The 19,658-nt window shown below is 39.1% G+C and overlaps 1 protein-coding gene across 1 annotated transcript in view; it reads right to left on the reverse strand.

Annotated features, from left to right (window-relative positions):
* Positions 1-19,658, reverse strand: part of ANK2 (ankyrin 2, neuronal) — a gene marked incomplete at its 3' end in the record, with an annotated part of 130,717 nt that overhangs the window by 99,773 nt on the left and 11,286 nt on the right. The window contains exons 2-4 of the mRNA XM_010153912.1: positions 17,445-17,546; positions 6,185-6,283; positions 4,606-4,704 (exon numbers count right to left, since the gene is read on the reverse strand). Coding sequence (XP_010152214.1) covers positions 4,606-4,704; positions 6,185-6,283; positions 17,445-17,546 — 300 coding nt within the window. The remainder of the gene's footprint in view (positions 1-4,605; positions 4,705-6,184; positions 6,284-17,444; positions 17,547-19,658) is intronic.

Raw genomic sequence — 19,658 nt, forward strand, 5'->3', positions numbered from 1 at the left:
TTCTTCCACCTGGCAATAAAAGATCAAGAATTGGCATAAGAATTCCTAATATGCTGCAGGAGTAGACACTCACTGAGAGGAAGATTACAAAGAAGAATTACTGCACAAGAAACAACTGAGCATAGGTCTGGGGTAAAGAAGTGATCCAGCTGTGAAAGGAGGGTACCACTGGGCTCAGCCAAAGTCTGTGATGGGTGGGTGGGTGTGCATGAGAGAGAGAGTGACCAGTGCCAATGCCCCTTCCATGGTTCTGCACAATGAAACATTTCAGTGTCCCCTGGGGACTTTTTCTGAATTCCCCACTGAAATTCAGAAGCACCTAGAGGATCACCCACACAAATGAATACATATTGCTAAAGATTACAGCATTCCATGGCATGGCCTTGTTCTGCTCTGCAAGGAAATGTAACCAAAACTCAGAGGAACAGCCTAGACCAACCCCAGTAGATCTGTTACCCACTTCACATTACAGTTTGTACCATCCAATCCCCAGACAGGATTTTGTACTGTCAGTGAGTGCAGCTTGGTCAGATGTATACACGACCAAAAATCATGGGCAAATCAAGAGGAGAAATTGATTTTTTTTACTTGATGAAGCGTATCTAGATCTGCTCACTGAACTATGAGCAGCATCAACTTTTTGGTTTAGTTTTAGAGATACTCTTTGAATATTTTCTCCAGCAATACTTAGCAAAAGGTGATTCTAACTGAGCCAAACAGTTGCACACTGTTCAAATTCTAAGTGCAGGTATGCCAAAAAAGGAACAGATCTCTGGGCATTTCTGGGTGTGCCCTCATTTCAGCATCTGCCTGAAACACACTCAAGGAAGATGTCAGCTCTCCGATGATATGCATGTAGGTGAAAGTGGAGTCTTCAATTAGTAATCACTGCACAATTAGACTTTTTATCAAAATAGAAATTACTTTTCTAAAAATAGTGGTGATGTATTAGCTCAAAAGGAACAGACTTTTTAAAAAAGAAGATGAACAAAACAGCTCTGAAGGCCAACATGAAACTGAAGGGCAAAGCAAAGCAATCTAACAGAAAAACAAACCCCATAAAATCCAAGTCCTGGATGCTTAACGGTCTCAGATGGCACAGATGGGGTTTGTAATCTCAGTGGTTACAATGTTTTTAATAGCATTTTCTGAGATAATTCTCTTATTTTGTTGTTGCAAGGAATTGGGAAATCAGAGTGGTTTCCGATGTCCCTGGTGGTAAGTACTGATAAATGCTGGGGGTTTTATGCAATTTAATGGAGAAAAGGAAAACACAATAAACTGACCAGTCTGGAGCTAAGAATACTCATCTCTCAGTTTATCATCAGTGAAGAAATTTTGTCACCACTGGAAATGAGAATGACCCTGACAGATACGAAGTTCTTTAAAGAGGAAGTTATGAAAAAATCTGAGTAACTTCACCGGCAAGAAATCACTACCAACAAATGGCATTTAGCAGGGGCCTAAAAAAAATAAAGTGTGAAATAACAGAGGCACCAAGGAAAGGATGTAATATACTCTCAATACCAACAACTGTTCCTAAAAGATTTAAGAATGACAATGTAGCATCTATTTTTTAAGAATGGAATTGAGAGAAAATGTAAGAAAGAGAAACCGAGCATTTCAGTCATAATTTCTTACTGTTTTATTTAATTTAACCTTTAATTTGTACTTTTGTTCATTTCTTTCTCAATTAAGCTCTTTCCCAACATGACTGTTTTTCCTCTTCACCTTTTCATCAATGACATACTTCCTGACAAAAATCTTAGTATTTGAATATTCAGGTATATTCCGTTCAGGCATCCTATTTTCCTTTTTCTATATAACTCCGTATTTTTCTTTTCTACCAGCTGTAGTTAGGTATGCTTGACTCTGTCTTGATCTTTTATTATAAATCAAGTGACTATTCTCTAATAATTTTGAAATTTCTGGTTTGCTTCTCTCTTTTTTATTTTCGCTAACTTACTTATTTTCTGTGACACGTGATTCTTGAGCATGTCAGTTCAACCTTGAGTAGAAAGGCAGCACTCATTATCCTCACTCCATTCATGAGCCATAAAGAAATCACATTTTTATTTCATTTTCCAAGGGAAGCCTCTCGCAAATCAGAATTAGAACCGAATTCTTAGGAGTCTGCTCAGATCCCTGACTAAAAAACCCAAACACATCCTTTTCACCTATCCTATAGTCAACATACGTGTTTGTTCATATTCAAACTAATAGCTGTAGGGGAACGTGTGCGTGAACGCTTACAACACAAATACTATTCAAAGTGTCAAACGCTATCACTAAATATTACCCAAGTGCATTCAACATTTACCAAAAAGAAGATAGGTCTAGGTCCAAATGCCCCCACAGCTGGATCACACTGCATTACAGACTCATCCTCCCATTCAAGACAACAGGACTTGTTTAATTAAGACAACGTGGCACAAATCCAGGACATGTATGTCAGAGCAGTTTGAATTCATCCTGTCTGGAGGCAACGAGTGAGCAGCACTGGGGAAAACATGTCCTCCATCAGATTCATTCAATTATTTCAAGTAGCAGACGCTTGTTAACAGGCCTGTGTACATTACACAGAACATCCAGCGCTAACAATATATGTGTGCAAATCTAGAATACTGTAGAAAATATACCAGTGAAAACAATTTCCAATTCTGGTAGGATTTTTAATTTAGAAAACTTCATTTAGTTTTCCAGCATAAGGAAAAGCCTTTATGAAGGTTTTTTGAGGGATATTGCTTCATGATAGTGTTATTTTTACAATTATTTCTCTTACCATGCTCAAAATCCTAACATTAAAGACATTGCCTTACCTTCTTACACACATGAGAAGGCCAATAGATAAATGTATGAAGAAATCATCCAGTTAGGTCATTATGAAAGGAGTTTGCTAAATTTTTAAGCAATGAAAGTACAAGATTTCTTGTATTTAATGGAGTGGAGCACAGGGAGTAACTGACCATCACTTGTCCTAAGAGAGCTCTCTGGCAGTCACTTTGTGGCAGAAAGCATTTTAAAAATACTGGCGTCAGGCAACTTAGACCTTTTTAATTTCTTATGTCTTAAAATGTAATGAAGGTACAGACAAACCTACTCATTTTATAAACCTATTTGTTCAACTCCTGCTCTCTACTTACTTTACACTCTCCATCATAAATTTGTAACATCAAACAGAAAAAAAATCCCTCCATATCCCAGTTTCCCAGGTCTGGGCAAGCAAGATATGGAGCTAGACAGACTTAGGATGGACTCTGACAGACCAAAACCTTTTAAACTTGTCTGTGTTCCTACTGGCCAGAGAATGCACTACAGAAGAGGATCAACCAAGGTACTTTCCTGGCTGCACTGTTAAATCAAATCACTCTCTCCTTGCTCTGCTCGCGTACCCCAGCATGATTAAGCTAAGGGCCATTATACTGCCCACAGAGAGCGAGTGCTAGGAAAATTTAATTTGAAATTAATCTACCCCTGAAACGTGACGTGTTTTTCTCATGGTCTTAGCTTACACCATTACTGCAAAAATGGTATTTGTGGTCACTGAATGACGCACTAGGACTCAATCTGAACGCTCTTACTGAGCTCGATGATTTACTCTGAGAATGTCACAAGCTGACTAGATGCTTCAGAAAGATGCACTTTCTTTATCATATATAGCCCTCATCTATACCATCTGTTCAGTTCTTCATAGCGACAGGCAGTTGCCATAGTTAAGGTAGCATTTACAAACATTCATCAAATTATTTGATAAATTGTTCCTAATCCTAAAAGAGGAAATAATAGGTATCTCAAACATCATGTTCGGAGAACTTGGTCAATTGATCCAGTCTTCTAATAGTGTGTCTGTCTGACAGGGCAGAGGAGACAGGGACAGTTCGGAGAACAAACCACCACCTAGCTCGTTTGCAGTGTCTGTTCACTGCAAAGCTAGCAGATGTTGTTCAGAGCTCTGAAATCACAGCAGGCAGGCAGCTGCCACTACAGCCTTGCCAAACGGCAGGGAGAGACATCACCATGCTCTCTGGTACATTTTGGAAGAGCAGACAAGCTTCACGTCAGTGGAAATAACAGGGCTGTTTTTACAGTTGGTTTGCCTGCCAGGACAAGGTGAACCTCCCCAATTCAAATGTACATTTAAAAACTTCTGATTTAAACTCTTTCTGAAGGCATATAGGATGAGCTCAGAAGCCCAGAGAAAGTTATCTGCAGATTTTTAGCCAACAAATAACCATGAAAAGCAATTGTATAAAACAAGTCTTGAAGAAGTTATCTCCTTTGCTATTGCTCACCAAATTCAGCTCAAATGCATGATGTAATATCTCTGCACTTCGAAAAATTTCTGAAACAATTTATTAAAGCACACTAGGAAATTCTAGAAGATTTCAATCAACAATGCAAGTTCCTGTATCACACAATGAGTATTTAATGACTTCAATTTGTTATTTATTTTTATTCTACTTAACAGTGAATGCTATATAAGCCTCACTTTGACTGATTTGTCAGGCTTGGACGTTTGGAATCACCGCCCAACATCTCAGGTCTATCACATGAAAATCTCACCAAGTAACTTTTAGAAGAGAGAAGGGGAAATCAGCATCGTACCTGAGATTGTGCATTAATATTGGCTCCTTCCTTAACCAGAACTTTGACAACTTCAGCTTGTCCTGCTAAGGATGCAATGTGCAGGGCTGTATTCCCTTTCTGTTATAGGGAGGGGAGAAAAAAAGAAACACATTACCCTTCCTCAGGAATAATTTCAACCTGCAGTTCTTTGTAACATTCATTTATTTTTGAGTGCAATTTTACCTTACAGTTCCATGATGTTCCATAAACACCACAGGGGATAGAACTGGTAGTTGCAACCATGAAGATTTCTTGAGTGGCTGTGTAACACTAACATCGTAGCATAAATTTTGAGTGAAACTACAGAATGGGATTAGGGCATGGGACAAAATTCTAGGTAAAGTTCAGTACCGTCTAACAGGTCTTTCCATTTAGGTCCAGAGATCGTGTCCTGTAGAAGGTAGCTGAAATTTAGAAGTCCTAAAATTCAAGCTGTGAATCACATGTCAAATGAGATTTCCCAGCACAAGAGCCAAAAGAAAGATCTGACTACTAAATAACAGAAACCAGCCTTTTAAAAGCATGAGACATCTTTTTTTTCTCTTCTCAATTGGCATCAAATTAAAATGCATATTTTTGAAAGGCAGTAACTTTAAGCAAAGATGTGCACTGTGCAATAAAAATAATCTCTCACAAAACAGCAGCAGTGCAGTAGACCACTGCTTTTGTTAAGAGCCTTGTATTTTTTCAAAGCCAATCTCTCATCCTGGGAACAATATTTAAATGGCTTTATTAAAGAATCAAGATTCATAAAACAAGAACAAAACCCAAAGTCTTATCGAGAATCTGCTGAGTCTGCCAAAGCTTCAATGAGGGGTCACCTAAAGATGGTTTTGAAGGAGGGTACTTCATTTTTTCATCAATAATGGAAATCACAAGTTCACCAAGAAGCTGTCTGAGCTGAGGATCAAGTGTTAACCTTGATGGAGATCCTGTGCGTCAGAAATCATAAGGGGAAAAAAAAAAAAAAAAAAAGAGCGCCGCAGGGACACAGTGGTGGTCACTAGATGGAAAGGCTGAGCACAGCCAGGCAACCTAGACCCTGAGTCAAACATTACGTCGTTCAAGGCAACAAATACTGATCGAAAGTTTTGGACATAACACATGTGCCTGCCTGTGGCAAGGCTGAAGGCAAAACAACTTATCACACAGGACTTCTTTTCCACTGTGCCCTGAGTGAAACGGCTCTGGATATGATAAAGTCAATTGCCAATTTTCATGGGTTTGAAAAAAATCTATTTTGAGTCACAGTTACTCTCTCTATAATGAAGACTTGTCACTGGAGATAATGAAATATGTGAATAATGGCATTGCTAAAATCTTTTAATGCTTCCCTTCTAAACAGATTGTACAAATAATACTTTTTCCCCCTCTTCATTTACTACCCGTGAGCTTTAGCAAAGAATAAAGACTTGCAGACCTTAGTAGAAATAACATTTTAAATATCAGTGAGGTATTTATATTATCATCTTATTTTGTACTTCAATTCTTTTTTTTTTTTAGTCTCTCCCATGTATGCGACTTTTTGGGAATAATCTTACAGACATGCATGAATTACCTTAGTGGCAGAATCCACAGCCGACCCTCTTTCCAATAATTCTTGTACCAGTCCCACATGGCCTTCTTTAGCTGCCAGGTGCAGAGCATTGAGTCCATTCTGTAAGCACAAGGGCCATATCAATTACAAATATCACTTCTGAAGAGACACATTCCTACCTTACCCTGGTATAAGAAGAAGATTAGTAGCTGGAATACTATTACATGTCTTAGCTGACTGTCTACATAAGTCAGATATTTTGGACTTGGCTATTTAAGCCAAGGCACTCTGTGACAAACTTCTCCGATAACATTTTTCTCATAGCAACAAGACATCAAAACAAACCGTATTTTGCAAGTATCTGTAAGAGATTCCTTCCTTTCTGATAGTTTCACATTTCCACAGACTACTCCTTTGGGTATCTCCATGGAGCCCATTATTTAAAAATTTGGGTGCATATCTGCCTTCTTTTTACTATAACTGTATCTAGCCCCACTGAGGTATTATCAACACAGAGAAATTGCAGGATTTAGCCAAATTCACACAGGATATTTCTATTCAATCATCATTATGCCAGGCTGATGTAGCTGTCCTCAACCTTGGACTCTCCTGTCCCCTGGAATAATTGTTATCAAAACCAGAAAACCAAAAGCACAAGTAGACCAAAATGGTTGTCGATTATGTGTGGCTTATGAATTACATGTCTTCTTGACTTAATACCTCTGCAAGTTTGTGATGAGCAAGGCTTCACTAAACTTTGAGGGTTTGTAACCTCATTCAAAAAGGGAAAGAAAATTAATTAAATAAGAGCTAGGATTTTTATAAAAAGCAACCTGAAAGTTAGTGTCTAAATCCATTTCACATTAAATAGGAATAGGATATTTTATCTCATAAATTCCAGTATCCCTATTCCACCCAAGGGAGAAATATAAAATGACAGTCTATTGTAACTGAATTGCCAACCTATTTTTCACAATCCTATGGTATTTTTCACAGTACATCAGGCAGGTGACAGCAACAGACGCTGCCATTGCCCTCAAGCCTTCTCCTGGTTTCCATATTGCAAACATCATAAGCAATACTCAGGTATTTGAGTAACTTGCAGCAAGTTTAGCACTGTGTAAATTTTTATCACTTCACTTGTCTCTAAGCAGTCCATAGTCATTTAAACTGTGAAATAAACAAGCAGCTTTCTGGTCTTTTATTTCTCCATCCACAGAGGCAGTTCAAGCTTGTAATTCTCAGTAGGATTTGAGAGCACTTAGCACTTCACAGGAGGCATTTAATGGGAGTGGGTCCAATGGCTGCAGACACAGCAATCCAAATGATTTCTGAAGGAACTCCATTTAATTCTACATTCATGCAAGCAGCACAGGCAGATTTTGTGGCCAAATCCAGAAGTGCAACTATGAGAAAAGCAAAAGGAACTGAAGTAAGGCTGCATTTACAAGCTGCCAAAAGAAGAAGAATGCCCTTCCACAGCCTGGCAGTTAGGAAATGTTAATGACAAATGTGGTTTCAAATCCAATTATGCGGGTAAAGCAGCAGCAACAAGATCTTCCTTATTCCCTGGAAATGCTCTTACTCTAAAGCTGCAGAGCCCAGGGCTGGCAATACTGCCATGCCCTGGATGAAGTATATGTTTTTAGCCAAAATTGTGTGGTGAGGTTGACCATAATCGTCAAGATGAGTAAATGACAGTAAATTTTTTGCAGGCTGAAAACATTTCAGAAAGCTCTAATCTTCCTTGGTTTTTAGTCTCAGCTGAGTATTAAATAACCATGATTACTATCTACAGTGGTTGAAAGTAGTATTTTGTGAAGAAACACAGAGCTTTCTTCTCGTTGTGTGAGAACAAAGACCTGTTCTCCTATCTAATCTCACAGATTCAGTCATCAGCACTTTCTCTATGACAGTATGAGTGGTAACTTTGACTCCTAACTGTTGTACAAAGCTGATGCATTGCTATGACATGTTATTAACCTCTTCCACAATTTGTGAGCAGACTGAAGTCCACAAACAGCACAAAACCTGGAATGTTACATGGCCCACACAAATTACACACGCACACATACCTCTGAATGCAAAACATTGACGATAAGTTTCTTTTTTAGTTTACCATGTGTCAAAATACGGAGAAAGCAAGGCTTGTCCCCATGCTTAATCAGTAGCCATCTCTTAAAATATCTGTGTCCGTACCTTTAAGGCACATACCTAATGATACCACACTCAGCAGCTGAAAGCTAGTACTGTTGCATAGATTATGTGAGTTTCTATGCAACGTGACTTTTTTTATTCATTAAAAGTAAGCAAAATGAAAACATGAGGTTCAGCAAACAGGTTACAGGCAGAAACTATAGCCCAAATACAGTTCCTCGTTTGCACATGAAAATTCTGTAATTCCTTAAATAAAGTAAGTCGAGGCAAGCAGCAGCAGAAGCAAAGCACTGCATTTTAAGTGTCAAGGGGCAGCACGACTGAAGCCTTAAAGCAAGCTTTGTTCCACCATAGGCAGAGCTGATGCTGTAATTATTTCCCAACCCACATGGCTGATCCCTGCTACTTATGATGACGGAAGCTCAGATTTAATCAATGCAACTCCTCCGTTCCTGTCAGCTGGATTCCTGCATTTTAGAACAACAAAGGTTTCTGACACTTCCCTTTTTCTCTCCCATGCCTACCAAAAAGTTGTGGGTGGGGGGAGATTAAATTAGTTGTCTGCTAAGCAAAACTGTATATCCAGCACAGGGACTGGTCCTCCCCACAAAGCATATGTATACCATAACTACCTTTCTTTTAGAGGCTCATTTGTAATTCTAACTCTCATAAATCACATAACACTAAGCCTTGCAAGCTTGCTTCTTCAAGCGTTTCCCTGCAGAGCCTGATTCCCTCAGTTCTTCTTCTCCTCTACCACTGAGTTAGAAGCATCAACGTTTCATATCCTGTAGAGTTCTACATATGTGCACACTTACCACTACTGCTCACAGCACTTACCATAGTGTCACCCTATATATTTTCACCAACACAGAAAATCCCAGACTTCTTGTAGGTCACAGAAATCACCGACCTTCTCTAGCCAATCGGAAGTTAGTCATTGCTTTTCCATAAGACAGGCACCAAGTCTAATCATCCAAGGAAGACCATGCTACTTCTGCTTTTGAATTCAGCTGCCTCATGGAGTGATCCTCATGGAATGTAAAGTTCTTCAGCTGCTGACTGGTTCAGCATGAAACCTGCTGTGCCATTTACTCCTCCTGGCACATCACTCAGATCGCTGTTACATCCAACAGCAATAATGGCTTATCCTATTCCTGCCTTATCCTGTCAGGGCAAAGCAAAATGACTCCACTGAAAGGCAACATCTTGGCAGAGCATCAGGTCAACCATTAGCTCAGAACATTTTAAATCGGCAAAGTCAGCACTGCTACCAGACATGCTTCTGCTTCTCCTGCCCTCTCCTCTGCTCATTTCTCTGCCCAGCCACCTTGCAGATGAGGTCCTTCAGGTGTTCGGTGTGAGGCTGCACATATGCTTCTGCCAGCACAGGAGAGAGCATGGCATGGAAGTATGACCACCAAGCCCGGGCAAGGCCAGGATTGCTGCTTCTGTTGAGGTAGTGACTTAGCAAAAAGACAAAAGACAGCCCCAGCAGCTGTCACTCAGCTGTGACGGATACAGATGATAACCTGGTCATCCTAGATCGCTTTACTCACCTTCTGCTGGTGAGAGTTAGTGAGAAGTATACGGAAATGTATAGAAGGAAGAGGGGGAAAAATTCTTTATACAAGTGAATGTTTCCTTGTGTTGCATCAGTATATAATGGTCTTGGCACTGAAGAAAACCACCTTTGTTAAAAATAATGATTCTTACTTCCCTAAAGCTTAGTTCCCTTTGAAGGTATTCTTTAAGTACTTAACAACTTTAAGAACATTAGGAGGCAAAAATGTATGTTAACAAAATTAACTCTCTTCTTTCCTTTTTCACTAAGAGTTTGACCACTTATAACTCCCATTGACTCTGATGGAAGTTGAGATGCAACACTTCCCAGGAAGATTTGCCAACATCGGAGTTTCTAATTACGCTTGCCTTTGCCACACGAGGTCAGAATGGCATGTAAGACACTTACAGAAAAGACATCATGAAAGTCAACAAAACCAAAACAATACAAAAATCTATTTTTTCATGTTTCGACATTATCTTGAAGCATGAAATGCAGCATACATATACCAAGTTCCTTCCACTGTTGATGTGTTCACAGGCTTAGATCTATGTGCACACACACACCAGCAGGCCAATAGCAAAACATAACTTACAAATACAATGAAAATTACAAAGCTACTCGCACTAACTCGGCGTGGTTGTGCTAACTCTTTCACAATTTTGCCAGAGTTCAGAAGGCATCTGCACCCAGTAGAGCCCGAGACTAAAAGAACAGTATCACGGTCTTTGTTGAAGTCGAATACTTTCTTCTGTCTCTTTAACAGACATCAGTCTAAGGTTGCTGCAAATTCTCTCCTCTCAATAAATCTCTCAGGGAAGTAAAAAGCACATGTGGTCAGCCTCTTTTCAAGAAGGATTTGGGAAAGGGCACATTGGAGGGCTGGGCACGGCCTTCTCAAGTCCAAAGGTTTGTTGAAGTTTTTCCCAAAAATATCACAAAGAAATGAAGAGGATGGTTGAAAAAAGCAAAATCATTTCAGATTATGAAAATTCTCCCTTTATGCTGCTTTACAGCCTATGAGTTGATGCAAATGAATTAACCTACTGAGTGACTTTAACGTGTGATACTGTCAACCTCATTATGACTACAATGCTACTGCAGTCTATAGTTAGCGCTACTGGGAGTGTCAGCCGCTTTCCATTTGGACTAAATGAGGGAGTAATTAATAGCCAGTGCTCTGTCGCACTCTAACCGAAGCAATAAAGACACCAATCAAATGATAAAGAAGCCACCGAAATGAGAGCAAAAGCTGAACAGATCTAAGTTCTAAAGAGCCTTGGAGTTGGAGGCCCCTCAGAACTATCTAATATTTGAATTCCGTTCTGTTCAAGGTATCACACTTCTCACACGTTCCTTGTGAATACAGAAGACTTCTTCAAAGCAAATGCCAAAATCCATCATAAATTTCTCCTTCCGAGAAAGTAACTAGCACCATGAAAACTGACAAGCCTCCAAAGACAAGACGGGGAAACTTGATGTTGCCTTTTGGATTACCAATTCTGTTTCAAAACCCAGCAGGCAGCTGATGAACCCTTCGACTTGTCAGATTTTTGGGTCTAACTCTGCCAGAACTACAGGCTGCACAAATGCACACTCTAAAATTACAGTTAAATTTGTTAGTCTTCAGTTTCAACACTGATTCAGAAGCAAGTTGCTTTCTCTTGATAGAAATTATTAACTAGAAATAGAAACCATGTCCTAAAATAGCTGCATTGCTAACATAAGGAAAATAGCTTTAAGGAATCAGATTTCCAATAGTGATCAGTCTTTCACACTATAAAATACCAGTAATTAATTTTTTTAAAGAGAACTCTCTTTAAAACAAGGGAGTTCTGTCCACTACCATTTCTAATTCCCTCTAGAAATAAAGAAATAGAAATAATTTATGAATTTCAGCACGGACTATGGTGCTTGAATTCAGATTAAAGGAAACAACTCCTTAACAATCTACCATGATATGAACTGGGGGTAGCATTCAACAAAGCAAAATTAAGTAATAAATAATTATTAACTATATACTAATAACTGTAACTAATCCCTGCATTCAGCATTTCCAGAAACATTAAGTTCAATTAGATTTTGGAAACAGTTAAATTGGGGAAATACTTTAATTATCTAAAAAGACAAATCTCTATGAAAACTTAGGATCTGAGAAACAAATGCTAAAACTGAAGAAAGCACTTTCTTGTGTTGTCTCTGTTCAGGAAAGCTTATGCGTAACATTATGTAATATTTTCTGAGTTGAGACCTAGTCTAAAAATAGCGTTATGCAGAGGAAAAAAGAACCTTGCATATACAAGACTTTATATTTGAAAGAGTATTCAGATATCTCACTCTTAAAAATACCCCCTGTGTGTGTTAGCTTTTCCCGTCGGACAGCTGGAACACAACCACATAGACGCCCCATTCAAACCCCATGGAGGAGGAGGAATAACTCTGATGCTGCAGTAGCAGCTGCCATGGCTTATTCACTCTTCCCTCACCTCTAGAAGAGGAGTCTGCTCCCCTTTACAATACACCAGCAATGTTCAGTCAATAGAAGCTGATGGTCTGTTTTGTTTTGTACTGTTTGTCAAGAGCTCAACACACTTCATACAGTCTAGAAAATTCCTGAGTTATCAGGTAAAATTACTTAATTAAATCATGTTAAAATGGGATTTTTCTATTTTACACACTAGTCGACCCCTTTTTTACCCTAATAAGTGCAGGTATAAGTCCAGCTTTGATCTTAACCACAGTGTAACACCACTGATTCTGTTAGTTGGTGGTGTTTCCATGTATCATCCAAGAACACTTCATCTATTTCAAGCCTCTAAGAAATTACACAGCATCTCTTCTTCTGTTTGCATTCATCTGGCTCTGATTTCACCTATACAGTGTGAGAGGAGCTCTGCCAGCTAGCTGCAGATGGGAAGCACTTTCCACAGAAGATAAATCTGCAGCAACCCTAGTCACATTCCTCTCATAGCAAGCAAGAGAATATGAACACTGGGAAAAAACCCCACAAAAACAGAACAACCACCAACTTCTAACATTTCCAAGTAATTATCATATTAACTGTCCTCTGTCCTGGGAGTGATCATATTTATTATGTTAATATTGGTGCTTATAATCAAGACCTAAAATCTGCTAGATCTGTCTGAATATAAGACCTCGAGTCTAGATTTACTCTGTCCTAACTGGGGAGTTTGACATTCACCAGGTTGTGTCCCGTATAACTCGGCAAATTTTTTCACAGTAGGTCTTTTAGTGGAAACTTTCCTTTAGACACTAAGACAAGTTTCTTTCTATATGTTTTCAATAAGCAGCACATGGAAAGCCCCAGTTCTTATCCTGCTCATCATTAAATTCCTTGGCACAGACAACAGTACTGCTCTCACTTGTCTATCCTAACTTCCATTTGACACATGCCTACTTTAACCATCTCCAGCTCTTCTTCAGCAGGGAAGGTAATATCTCCGAATATTTTAGATTATTTAATTTCTTATTCTTCCATCTACTCTTATTCAAAAATAAATAGTGGGCACAATGATGCAGGGAGTTTAATTAGTTTTGACATTTTTCCAGTCTGAATGTAAGTATCAGAAAAGGAGCAGGGAATTGTATACAGCCTTTCTTGGTGGTATAGATAACATTTGGAGGGTATAAAGCTCCAGTTCAGGAAAACAACCTCCTTCATGCCAGCACCTAAATGCATACTTAAAATAATTAGGACTTAAATGTGGCTTTAAAATTGAGCATGTAGCTGATTCTCCACAGAATTAAGGACTTGGAGATCTTGAGAATACCAAGAAACTTTGAAAATCTGCCCCTCACACCAAATGCCTAAGTCAGGACTACCACAGGAGTTTTTCTTATAACTGTTACATGCGGGGATACAAAAGTATAACCAGGGATGCCATTCCAGTGACACTTTTCATTAGTAGCTGTTATTCACAGAACCCTTGCCCAAGTCAGCACAACATATGTCAGGGGCAACACGTTCAGAGTCATCTCTGCTCCCAAACTTTCCCTGAACACCTGCATCTTTTACCAGGAACTCTTCCTCTTTACAGCTCTTCCAATGTTGGAGTCAAACAGAAAAAACTGTGCTGCCAACAAGTTGAACCAGATGCTAGAGTCCATGAAGGTGAACGATCTTTGAAGTTTCTGTTTAGAAGCTGCACTGAAATTTTAGCCCATCTCATGATGTGTGAATTACAAAACACAGCTTATGTGACATTTCTATTGAATGATTTATTGATTTTAATGTTGTTTATAAACAACCTTTAAGTGTTTTTACTTCCAAAATTCATAGCCATTGTGGTCATTTTGATTAAGTCTGGCTAAGAGTTAAGGGTACATTGGACAGCATACAGCCTGAGCTTTCAAGTCCCTCTTCCAAGAAATGCCGTTGATTTCACTGGAATGTCAAGATGTTTTTCAGGACTGATGCAGACACTGACTTGCATATTTATTTCAAGTCAGGGCTACAGTCCCATTATATCTGAAGGTACAGTCACCTAAATAAGCATTGCAAAAGTAGGTCCCTAGGCTATGAAGCAAAAGTAATTTGATTCATATGACAGACTTAGAAAAGAGCCAAGCTGAAACACTCTATCACATTACAGTCATATCAATGGTGAAACTTTAACAGTGTATTTTTACAGCAGTAATAACTTTCCTGAAAGGGGAGGTAATATCTTAGGCAGAAAATCTAACTACCGTTTTATAGCCATAGGTAAAACAATTTGTGTTACAGATTAGATTGACCAGTGATAAAAATATATTTAAGTTTACCGTTTTCTGAAACAAGGTAAAAAGCCATGGCTACTCTCTAGACATCTGAGAATAATCAGAATTGCATTGCTAATGTGAGTGAGCTACAAGATTTTAATCTGCTTGGACGCAAGTTAGCCAGTCAGCTAAAAATACCACCCACTGAATGTTTACTTACCAGCTGAGATCTCACAAAAATAGCAGGGGAAGCCTCAGACTTCCGTACCTTGGGTCATAAGGGGATCAGTCAGGTGCTTCATGTGGGATGGCTAAGGAAAATCAACTGGCTGACGACACTGCGCCCAGTGTGACACAGGAGTATATAATATTTCTAAAATGCCCAGTCTGCCCAGTGCTCTTCCTACTACAGGAGTGCACATTTTGGATTTGATCTTGGATCTTTGGATTTGATCTTTGAATTGGATTTGATCTTGCTCTTGGAAAAAAAAATACCTCTATAGTTCCAGCAACTGCTCCTAAGAAAGGAGACTGGCATGCGGCATGCTAAACCTCCTCCTGCTTCCTTTAAACTTCCAAATGACGAAGTGTTTTAGAAGCCACTGAAGCTATATGAGGCCATGCACTAACTATGCAGTTGCAAAAAATTCCTTTTAAGATTTTATGAAGACCAAGATAGGATTTGGGTATTTAGGCAACCAAAAGACCAGGAAAGTGTTCACTAGAACTGAACCACTGCAGTCAAAGATGCATCAGAAATGCAAAAGAGACTGGTTAAAACAGTACAAAGCTGGCTCTTATAATAATAGGTTTAGGGTATACCACGAGTAAGTCAAAGGAAGATGTAGAAATACAGCTTTTGAAAAAAATCATTACAACACTCTCTGCCCCTTCAAAGTGATCCCCTTACAGGTTTCTGAAGCAATTTACTAATCATTTTCATACAAGCAGCTTCCAGATGTCAAAGAAGAAAAGGGAAGTTCTATGCCTTCACTGAGGGTTCAGTAATTACAACCCAAATTCCAGAGACTGAGGACTTTGCCATCAGCACCACTGTCAGGGTGCGATTCCAGAGCATGCTGCCCGACACCTTGGTTAAAGTTTACCTCTTTCTTTCGCTCACACCTGCTCTCTGTATGAATTATTCAATTGTTCTCCCATTCCCCCAGCATTCACATTAATTTAATGACCAAGCCAAGCAAGAACAAGCCCTGAAAACTAAGCATAAAACTGAAAACACAGACTATGTTTCCTTATTTTGGAGAAACATGTATCAACATATTTTAAATAGGGCTGGAATAATTTCTTTTAGAACAGTAAAAAGGTTGTTACAAATGTGGACCTGTAATTTCATTTTTTAAGTATTGCTATTACTTTCATACAGAATGACAATGTATCCTGGCAGACAACTCTTGCTCCAGGTAGGATTGAAATACCAGACTCTAAAACATCCCCATGCTAGAGGGCTTAAACATAATACAGTGAATATGAAAAAAAATGACGTTTACAAGAAACTTATTCGTGTGACTGAAAAATGTTTTGCACTCAAAAGACTACTGCATTCATCTTTGCAAACTGTTGCCTGAAAAACGTAACTAGTCTCCATTGGCTTCACTTTTGCTATTCATTCAAGCACACCTCACTTCAAAACTTCCAAGCAATGCTTTAACATATAAGCCAAGGATATAATTTTTTATAAATGGTTTTCACCTTCTGCCTTGGCTCTGCCAAGGATGCCAGCCCACTCTGTCCCTTAGGCAAATGTTGGCAATGAGAAACTTGGAACTTTCCTTTAAACCCCTACACCTACAAAGATGCCAAAAAAGAGGTCTTCTAATAACCTTAAAACCAAAACCAACAAAACCACCTCACACCAAAAGAAACCTGAACCTCACAGCTGGCATGCTGTGGAATTTATTAATCACAATCATCTTGCTGCCGTCCTCTGCTCATCTGTCAATATGCTGTAATACCTATTTCTCCTCAACCCCTATTTGCAACACTAGTTGTCTGGAGAAAGGCTTCTCTCTCCTTAAAATGGGGAATACCCATTACATGGACATGCCTCATTACCATCAATAAACTGATACAATAAATGAACAGCAATAACAGAGCAAAAAAATGTGAGTGGTGGCATAGTCCCACTTCTCCAGTCAAATAAAAGAATGGCTCTCAGTATGGGCAAGAAAACTGAATCATGTGTGGGCCTCAGCTTTCCAGGTCTTCTGTTCAGAGAGCTCAACCGATGTCACAGCAAGCAGACAGGGAGTGAGGTGGGTTTTGCTGAACACAGATGCCTCAGAACTGAAACTGTAGCTTTCTACAAAGCAGCCAACCAGAATTATCAAGAACCTTCAACTCAATATCCAGACATATTTTGTCAGAGTATTTACCTGTATCCAAAGAATACTACGTAACGACTTCCTCAACTAGAACTTTTTACTTATTTATTTTGCATAACTTGAGTATTTTGAAGAATACAACTATATTTAGTGTTCCCTGTTTCCATTCAAAGCTGGAACTTTACAACAGCAGCTCCGTTGGCAAATCATACCTTAAGTTTCGATTATAGGTACTTCACTAACATATATCCACACCTGCGGGACACTGGCAAGAAAGAGGAGCCTAAAAAGGCTAACACAGAGCTTAACTAAAAGCAGCACAAATTTATAGACATTAACAGCTTCCTGTAGAAAGACACTACTAAATACCAAGACTGAAAACAGCTTGAGGTGAATCAAAACATCTGTATGAAGTAATCCAGGCTGGGAAAAAAAACAGATTTTGAGGGGGGTTTGTTGCAACTCCCTTTTGCAAACTTCTGCCCTTCAGATATCTTACCTGATTACATGTGTTAATGTCTATTCCACTTTTCAGGTATTCCACTACTTTGTCCAGATTTCCAGCTCTGGCAGCTCGGAGGAAGCTTGCATTGCTGTCAGACTGTAAAAAGATAAGAAGAAAAAAACCTCGTTAGCTTCCGCTTAAAAGAGAGCACAACTTCATCACTAGTGAAAGGTTTCCACATTTTATGCTGCAGAGAAAAAAATTGTGAAGAAAACTGGCTTTGCATTATATCTGCATTAATTAGCATTAAACAAGGTGATACTGGCACAACAGAACTGCAAACCTGTCAGACTGAGCCAAAGAGAGCAATAATTGCTGAAGTTCAGTATCTAGCAAGAACCAAAGAAAAAAACCCCATAAGTCATAGTAACTGATATTAGCCACAAGAAAAAGATATATGCATCAACTTGCTAGCCATAGATTTCTGGTGTTATATATATGTGTGTAGATATACAGATACTCAAAACTCTGGAAAATAATTGACCTCCCCTGTTATTGGCTGCATTGTGTAAGAAAACATAGACTGGCTTTGGATTTTTATCTGGCATAGAAAGTTACATGACTACAGTGCGTATTAGCACACACGCACTGGCTTAACACAGAGGTACACACTGGAGAAAAAAACACTATCTAAGAGGAATAAAAACAAGTCCTATGGATATATTTTATCACCTATGACACAGAAAAACAGTAAAGCGGGCACCACGGCAGGTGTAGCTAACCACAGAGCAAAGCAGACGAAGTACTCGAGCTCGAGCATTGTAACCCAGGATAGTGTTGTAAACACGCTCACTCCCAAACCACCTGAATTCGTATGTTCACATTTAAAGCCCCATGAGCATTTATAGGGTAAAAAAAAAAAAAAAAGGAAAGAAAACACAAAAAATAAATAATTTTTTATTTTTCAGCTAGGCTGCAGGATGTAACGTTAAGCAAGGGAGCGTGAAATGTGTCGGCCCTCACGCCTTTACCAACGATTACGAGGTGTCATTCAGTTGGCTCTTTGAAACCAGCACACACACTTTGATTTTTACGCACTTGAGAATCTACACACAGGTAAATCGGCTACTGATGCAACTGCAGACACCAGGAGAAAAACCAAGTCATGCGACAGAAGTGATGATTAAACAGAGTAAGCATTTGGGGATGCACACAGAGACAGTAACAATTTCCATACTTAAATAAATGGAGTAGAGGTGAGTTTCAAACATCACATAAATAACTGCAGAAGCCTGTTTTGTGGGGATGTGATCAGGGAGGGAGGGGAGGGCACGCACGCCACCGGACTGGTACTGGCGTTCCACTGTAGCACCTCTGACTTAGCACGTTTCCCATGCAATTTCACATCCCTGTCAGAAACACCACACCAAGTGAAAACCATTCTTTCATATCATGAGAATATCCTAAAAGCCTCCCGCTTTCAGTTTATCAGGTATTATCACATATTGATCGACCAAGCAATTTATTTCAGTCACCCAATCCACTGTAGTGCATTTATTTCAGTCACCCGACTTATCACGCTGTACTAACTCACTTCACAATCCTCATTTCCAACCTATTTTACTCTGCAACAGATGGATGCCTTCAAAATAATTCTTCTTACAACCGTGCTGTATGCCAAGACAAAAATATTCCCTTTTAAATTCCTTTCAGCAAACTTCAGCACATTTTCAACATCTTTTACTGTTAAGAAAACAGACCATCGTTACAAACTAGCAGCAGGGTGAAGGGGAAGTAGCGCAGGAATTCACGTTGACAGAACCCTTTTATAGCTTCAGGCTTCAGTCAGGCAAGCCTTTGGAGGAGGCTTGACACAGGAGCAGATTCTGACAGGTACATGAAAGAGATGCCTCTTAATATGGACGGATAGCTATTAGCATTGGCTTCTGTGATGCGCGTAAAGAAACACAATTATTTTTGCATGTTTACATGTCCTTGAAAAACCAACGTTTTTGGCAAAACCAGTAACCAAGAACAAATATTTGAGTATAAGGGGTAATAATTTAACATGCCAAAACTGCAATCACATGTTCTTATACTTTTAAAAGGTTAAGCAAGAATGATGCAACAAAGGAAGATCTAGAACTCTTGTTTTACTAGGGATGAATCAATCATCACTTGCTTTTCTTTCATGCAGAGTAACATGAAAGGCTAAAAATGTTAGGCTCAATTATTACTGGAAGCTCAGATTGCAGCTAAACCCATATG

Source organism: Eurypyga helias, unplaced genomic scaffold (assembly GCF_000690775.1).
Source record: "Eurypyga helias isolate BGI_N326 unplaced genomic scaffold, ASM69077v1 scaffold6356, whole genome shotgun sequence".
Lineage (NCBI taxonomy): Eukaryota > Metazoa > Chordata > Aves > Eurypygiformes > Eurypygidae > Eurypyga > Eurypyga helias.